At 49.4% G+C, this 3,173-nt stretch overlaps 1 protein-coding gene across 1 annotated transcript in view; it reads left to right on the top strand.

The window, feature by feature from the left end:
- The window catches only part of AURANDRAFT_72466 (expressed protein), a gene marked incomplete at both ends in the record, with an annotated part of 4,403 nt that overhangs the window by 868 nt on the left and 362 nt on the right, over nt 1–3,173 (top strand). The window contains 8 exons of the mRNA XM_009042385.1: nt 445–537; nt 579–1,589; nt 1,668–1,743; nt 1,796–1,924; nt 1,992–2,187; nt 2,232–2,388; nt 2,439–2,546; nt 2,627–3,173. Of these exons, the coding sequence (XP_009040633.1) occupies nt 445–537; nt 579–1,589; nt 1,668–1,743; nt 1,796–1,924; nt 1,992–2,187; nt 2,232–2,388; nt 2,439–2,546; nt 2,627–2,827 (1,971 nt within the window). The remainder of the gene's footprint in view (nt 1–444; nt 538–578; nt 1,590–1,667; nt 1,744–1,795; nt 1,925–1,991; nt 2,188–2,231; nt 2,389–2,438; nt 2,547–2,626) is intronic.

The raw sequence follows: 3,173 nt of genomic DNA, 5'->3' as shown, positions 1-3,173 counted from the left end.
CTATGCTCTCTGTGCCTGCCTGGCAGTCACTCCTTCAGTTCGCTGTCTATGAGACTTGAAACTGGATTAGAATGAATTAAGGAAGGGAAAGGAAAACTAGCAGGATACGCAGTAGGAGCGCAGTGGGGTAAGGTGCACTGCAACATCAAGATGCAGTTCACTGAAGATGAAGGTAGAAATCTCTCTATCTCTCTAGTTTCGACCGACGGATAACGCTGCGATGATGTGATGCGCCGGCACCGCGCCGTTTTGCGCTAGGTGGTGCACGAAATGCGCGCGTGCTGCGCCGCGGCAACATATTATATCGGTCTTGGCTCGGCGCCCCCGTATCTTGTTGACTAGTCATCTAAAACACAGACGCCGGCCGACATGAGCGAAAACTTTGATCTCTGCGCAGCTTGCGGTATCGGCGGTGAATTGATTTGTTGCGATACCTGTCCACAGGTATTCCACCTCGAGTGCGCCGCGGTGCAGTCTATGCCTAGTGGCGACTGGTCATGTCCTGTTTGTTCGAGCAGAGATGAGGATGACCACAAGGTGCTCGCACCGCCCTGTACCTGTATTGATGCCTCTACTAGGTACGCAAAATGCAGGCGTCCCGCCAAGGCGAAGAACGAATATCACCGATCGATTCGGACATTTTCAAGTTCAATTTCGCAGCGGCTACCCATGTTCACAAAGGCGTGTCTTTATTCAATCTTTTGCAGCTCTTGCAATTATGGACCCCACATCATGTATTCTCCAAGGTGACGAAGATATGTACACTGCTCCACCAGCTACCCGGCAGCAATGATGCACGAAAAATGCCGCTTACCGGTTGGGAATTAGGAGTACCTCTCTTGTTGCGAAATCTGGCAGGCGTTCTTGGCCCAACACAATTGATTGCCGCCCTGGAGGCACTCGAGGGTCCATATAGCTCTCAGTACCGCATACTGTCTGAGTCATTTGGTGTCTGTTTGCTGGTTGGACACAAAACTGCAGTGGAGAGCAAATGTAAGGAGTGTGGCAGCATTCTTTATCTGCGTGGTGCATGTCTGGCGTGCGGACAGGCCCTCCACTGCAAGGATTTCCAACTGATCCCGGCGCCGGTGCCATCTTGTATTCAGAGGGAAAACCTGCGATGCTTTCAAGAGCAAAACCTGCGATGTTCAACGCAACAGCAGATGTCAACACCCGTGGTAAGAGACCTTGACTTGCTGGAAAACGCCCGTAAGGAACGAATACTAGCAGGAGTTTCATACCTGGCTAGGTGTGGCAGCGATGAAGCAACGTTTGACAAATTTGGTGGTGATATTATTTTTTTGTTTCGGAATCTAGTACACTCTGCGGGCGGCAGTGCGATTCAGTCACACAATTTCGCCATGGAAGATAGCACAGAAGTTAGTACGCATATAGCGGGCCACCTGCACTCTCTGATCAGGCACTGGATGGCTCAGCACATCCGGATTAGTACTGAGATGGAACTCGAGAGAATTCTCAACATGGTAGAAGCACTGCATGTACTCACTCAGCTCGGCATAAGTGACAGCGATTCTCTCCCTTCGTTACAACAAATGATGGAAACGCTTACATCGTTCGCCCACCCAATTGTAAGCACACACATTGCCTTGAACAGTCGCAGCGTCTCATAACTTAACAGCCTTTCATGGCCAAAAGGTCTGATGTAGACACACCGCGTTGGTGCCAACTCAAACACTGGTGGACAAGTTAATGATGATAGAGCTTCAAAGCGAACTCTTAGATGTCTTTCGCAACAGTGTCATCAATCTTATTTTCCTCTACAATGTCACCTCAGCCTTTTGTCTCGGCGATGTAAAGCGGCGACTTAGCACTGCAATTCTCAACTTTGATGTCAGTGATATCCTTGGTTGTGACCCAACGGCTGGACAGATCCCTAAAACAGACTCTCGGCATTGTGCACATTGTGACTACAGTGAACTTGACATTATACACACATAAGACCTGCTAGAACCCGTGAATTTAATGTGCAGGTGGCAAGGAGAATGCAAGGGGACAATCAAATTGTGCCGACTGTAACTCGTTTTTACGTTCAAAAATTGACTATGGTTCATTGACGGATGCTCTTGTCTGGGGCTATCTGTTTGAGGAAATCAGCATACCTCTCGTGTGTAATAACGCGGAAGTCTCGTTTGTAGACGTGATTACTCATCTGCCGTCCGTCCGCAAGTAAGGATTACATATCTAGTGCGAGACCCATCGATTTCCCTCAGCTACCAGCGCATTGATGAACTCGGTCATGATTTTTATCGCCTCCAGTGCTACTTTGTGACTCATCTAATCTATGTATTATCCGACTGGGGTCGTCATCTCCTCGAACGTTCCCTTTTTGAAGAAGAACTCTCGTTTATTGTTTCAAATCTAATTCAGGCACATAATGCATCACCCTAACAAGGGTGGATGATAATGACCACACATAGGTAATCTCAATGGATGACCCCGAACTCACAGGGGAATTTCTGCAGTGCCTGCGCATTCTTGGCATATCTCGCAAAAGTGACGTGGCAATATGGCCTTTAATTTTACAAGTTTGCTGAAACGCTCGCCATTTGGAGCAATACAGCGTTACATCTTTATACCTTGCGACTTTTATAGTCAATGGTTCCAGGCAATGAACTACCTCTTGGACGTGCAACAACGAAATAGTACTCCTGGACTGTGGTCGAAATCCTCTGACCCGTACGATCGATATCATACCACGTATTGCACTACTATTGGCTTGCTATCGTACGATCTTTCTGCTGATGACGACGGGGCTGATGAGCCTCCACCGTCGATCCCTCGTGCTTTTTATGTTCGAACGCTGTAGCAAACTTACAGCGGACACACCTCAACCCATATTGGGACACGACGTAACCATCACATGGATCTTGGTATTGAAGGAGAATATTCTGACCGGGAGCGTGGGGTGGCGACAGCGGGATCCGTTACGATTCGTCGATGGTGGAATGAAGCACCCCCCCCCGCCCCAGCGCCCCCTTCAAGAGGTGTCACCGAAAATCAATGGCGCCTTCCGCGACCCCGATTGGAGCGCGATTCTGGCTTCCTACCCGGATTGGCAACTGGCGGGCGTTCTGCCCTGGAATCTGGGGCTGGGGCTGCGTTTGAGCACGCCTGAGAGGCGTTGCGTGCGCCGCGACATTTTCAAGTTAACT

Source organism: Aureococcus anophagefferens (genome assembly GCF_000186865.1).
Source record: "Aureococcus anophagefferens unplaced genomic scaffold AURANscaffold_30, whole genome shotgun sequence".
NCBI classification, from domain to species: Eukaryota; class Pelagophyceae; order Pelagomonadales; family Pelagomonadaceae; genus Aureococcus; species Aureococcus anophagefferens.
Note: the sequence above shows the minus strand (reverse complement) of the source record. Positions and strands in the feature narration are given on the sequence as shown.